Here is a 3,368-nt window from a genome sequence, read left to right on the forward strand (position 1 = left end):
TGCGTGCATATGGAATATCCCACAACTTCTCGTTACTATCCAAATTTCCGAACTATCTCCTTTCCCTTTCTACCAAGTCAACTACAGCCTGCCCCTCTCCATCACCAATCCATCCTTCTTGCGGTCTACTCATACGAAGAGTAAAAACCATCATCACTCCGACCCCCCAATGAACTCAATAAAGTATCCATATTCCCATAACAGAAAAGTCCCTCCTTGGCACACTCGTCTGTGTAATAGTAGAAGCAGTTTATGCTACCGACACAGCAGCAATTAACTCGCCGACGAGATCACCTCAGGATCGAGAACGGATCAAGGGAATTGAATCCACTCGAACTGCTTCGCTCCGTCGTCGACTTCTGACTCGTAATCCCGCCAGGCCTCCCCGGTGTTGCTGCATCTGACATATTTCATATCGCTCAATGCAACACCTTCAACAGGACTATCATTCCTCCACTAAAGTCACAAGGTCAGCATACCCCACCTCCCCCTACTACTACTTCCGCTCAATGATGACGACCAGTTACCCCCTAACTGTGCTCGGCTATTGGCATTTACTACAGGTGCTTGGACCGAACCGTTGGAAGATGATAAACCAACAACACCTGAGAATTATTAACTCCTATCCAGATGAACTACAAAGATGCAGTACCTCCAGAGTTCACTTTATATGATGACGACGTTGAGGAGGACGGAGTTGGGGTTTGGTAATACAAGCTGGATATGTTGAACTCGTTCTTATGCGCCAATTCTAACACCATACCACACCTTTCCCACATCCCACAAACATCCCCATTACGGCTGACTGTCTTCATCGAACTAGCCGAGCTCTGCTGAGTCGGCTTCGCAAAGGGATCAAAGAGATCATCATCCAGCCCGTCACCAAACAACATACTCGTCTTCGTCTTTACCTCCTTCTTAGTTGGATTCAAATCTCCACTCATAAGATCGCCAAAATCCTACATCAATAAGCAAGTCGCTCAGCAACAATAATATAACTTCCGGAGGAGGAGGGGCACACAAGGCGACGATGGAGCGCTGGTAGCGCGCCCTATGCATGAACACTACTAGGAGGGAAATGAATGAGGGTTGTAGCACGCGAGAAATTCTGCAAAATATCAGTCCATGAGATACCACTCCAATCTGAACTATTTCGTACACCACCACAATGGAGTTAACATACCTCTACAACTTACCCCAAAATTATCATCGATTAGACATCCACTTTTGGGATTATTAAAACTATTCCCAGAGGAAGTAACAGGGAAATCTGTGAGGTCCAGAAGGTCTTCCATACCCACCGTACTGGACTCCGTGCTTTCGGGCTCTCTAAAGAACAAGTGAATCTCAACATACACTACAATCACTACTACTTGTGTTTCTTATGTTGTTCCTTTTTCTGTGAAGACCGTGATGGTTTGGGAACTTGCTCAGCTCTATCCGCCTTGGGTCCATGCTTAGATGATGTTGTATTATATACGTCTGCATCTCTACCTTGTAACACAAGTTCACCTAAGATACAAGTAACTATAACTATCGAATTAAATCGTTACATCTTCCCATAAGGGAGAAGTGGATTCGAGAGCCACACTGTTTGCTCCAGCATGAGGTGATATATGCACATGGTCATCAACTACATGTGTGGGCGACAATATGAAAATTATGAAGAAATTTGATGTTATTCGTTTTAGTTTCTGTACACTGCAACCCTAGATCGTATATAAACTCCTATAATCAGCGAGGAAACTCCCGAGCTCAGTTGAGGAAAGCGAATATCTATTCCTACTCCAACAGCGGTTGCCTTTTGAACATACCAACACGACTCCTTGCCCCTATTATACTACATGGTGGTGGAGGATTCCCCTTGGGTACGTACTCTAGCCGTTCGTACTTCGCTCTGATGAACCTCTCTACTGCTGCTACACCTGAATAAATACCAACATATCCTCTTACGCACAGCGAAGATTTCCTCCTCTTCCTTTTTATACCATCTTGCACTGTAGGCCTCTTGAAATCCTTAGGAAGGTTGTGCTCGTAGTAATTGTTGGCGATTCTATTGCCAACATTAGCAACAACGTGAATCCATCTAAAGAGCGATATAACCGAAAACCGTCGAAAATGTACATTTACTTTGTTTGCCACTTATCGAGTGTAACACTTCTAACCATAGATATATGTACGCCGAGATTCCTGTGTATACCACTACAGTCAATGCATATAAACACGCCAAGGTTAACACTCGCCCATCGAGGGCTCTTGGCACCACAATCTGAGGAGGCAGGACTTCATACCACTCCTTTCTGAACTCATCTCTATTACCCGCACAGAATCGGTTCTCAGGCTTAGCCAGCAAGGCGTCGAGCTCAGCATTACCGCCGGACTGGTGTCCTCTACGAGTGCCCATCAGAAATCAATACTACGATAATATCAATCAGGATACAGTAGGAAAAATACCAGAAAAATGCCGGCACCAGGGATCGAACCTGCGACCTAATTGTATACGTACAAAACCTACTCCTGCTTGCCTTGTTTCTTCCGAGGGTCGGTATCAATTCAACGAGAAGGAATTCTGACACTGCGAAGTATTTTCTTCACGTCCCCACGCAATGATCTTGACGCACACAAAAGATTTCCTTATGGTATATTCATGATTGTACTGTCCTATCATTTATTTGCCTTTGAAAAATTGTAGCTGTGCCGGTAACATAAATCCGAGCTATGCTCCTCCTCCTCCTCCAAGTACTCCAACCCAACTTCTCTTTTCCTTAGAGTTCAACTAAATAATAAATATTATATCACTAGTTGGTTATCCTAATAGTAATATAGTTTTCATAAACTCATGTGAAGAATGATAATTAATAAACAATATTGGAGTTTCACCCACTTAACGTGAAGTGGTATAAAACTCCATGTAAACCATAGAACGTATATGTTTCCGCAGCCGATAATACACTTGTCCTCTACGAAATGTGAAATATGTGTTTTTCTTATCACCAGGTGATATATAAAATGTCATACTCATTATTACTAGTAGTAGATCTTACGTTAATCAGCTGCTTTGTAAATAGATAATCTATCTAACATAGATACATCGTTAGTAATAATACTAGTATATATTACCACAACATTTGGAAAAAAAATATGACGATTGGTGAAATTATATAATTATTTATTAAAATATGATGATAGTTGGTGTGTTTTCTAGTATCTTATCAATTGTTTTGTCTAAAGCCTTACCGCTTATATTACAACCAAAACCTGCTCTGGTCATGGCAAATGTGTCTTCACCTGCTTTCATGTGCGGGAAACGTACGCATTGATAGTATTGTTGTTCTTCTTTTACCCGTATCATCATATACGCATGCTTT

General features: G+C 42.2%; 1 protein-coding gene across 1 annotated transcript; it reads right to left on the reverse strand.

Annotated features, from left to right (window-relative positions):
* Positions 1 to 655: 655 nt before the first annotated feature.
* On the reverse strand, positions 656 to 2,404 carry Pmar_PMAR015672 (homeobox-containing protein, putative; the record flags this gene model as incomplete). Its single annotated transcript, XM_002764346.1, has 8 exons — positions 656 to 751; positions 800 to 959; positions 1,197 to 1,329; positions 1,374 to 1,512; positions 1,845 to 1,925; positions 1,989 to 2,086; positions 2,131 to 2,269; positions 2,320 to 2,404. Coding segments are annotated over 8 exons (931 nt in total), but the record flags the coding sequence as incomplete, so codon positions are not given.
* Positions 2,405 to 3,368: the final 964 nt, after the last annotated feature.

The sequence above is a fragment of the Perkinsus marinus genome (assembly GCF_000006405.1).
Source record: "Perkinsus marinus ATCC 50983 genomic scaffold scf_1104296977948, whole genome shotgun sequence".
NCBI classification, from domain to species: Eukaryota; Perkinsozoa; order Perkinsida; family Perkinsidae; genus Perkinsus; species Perkinsus marinus.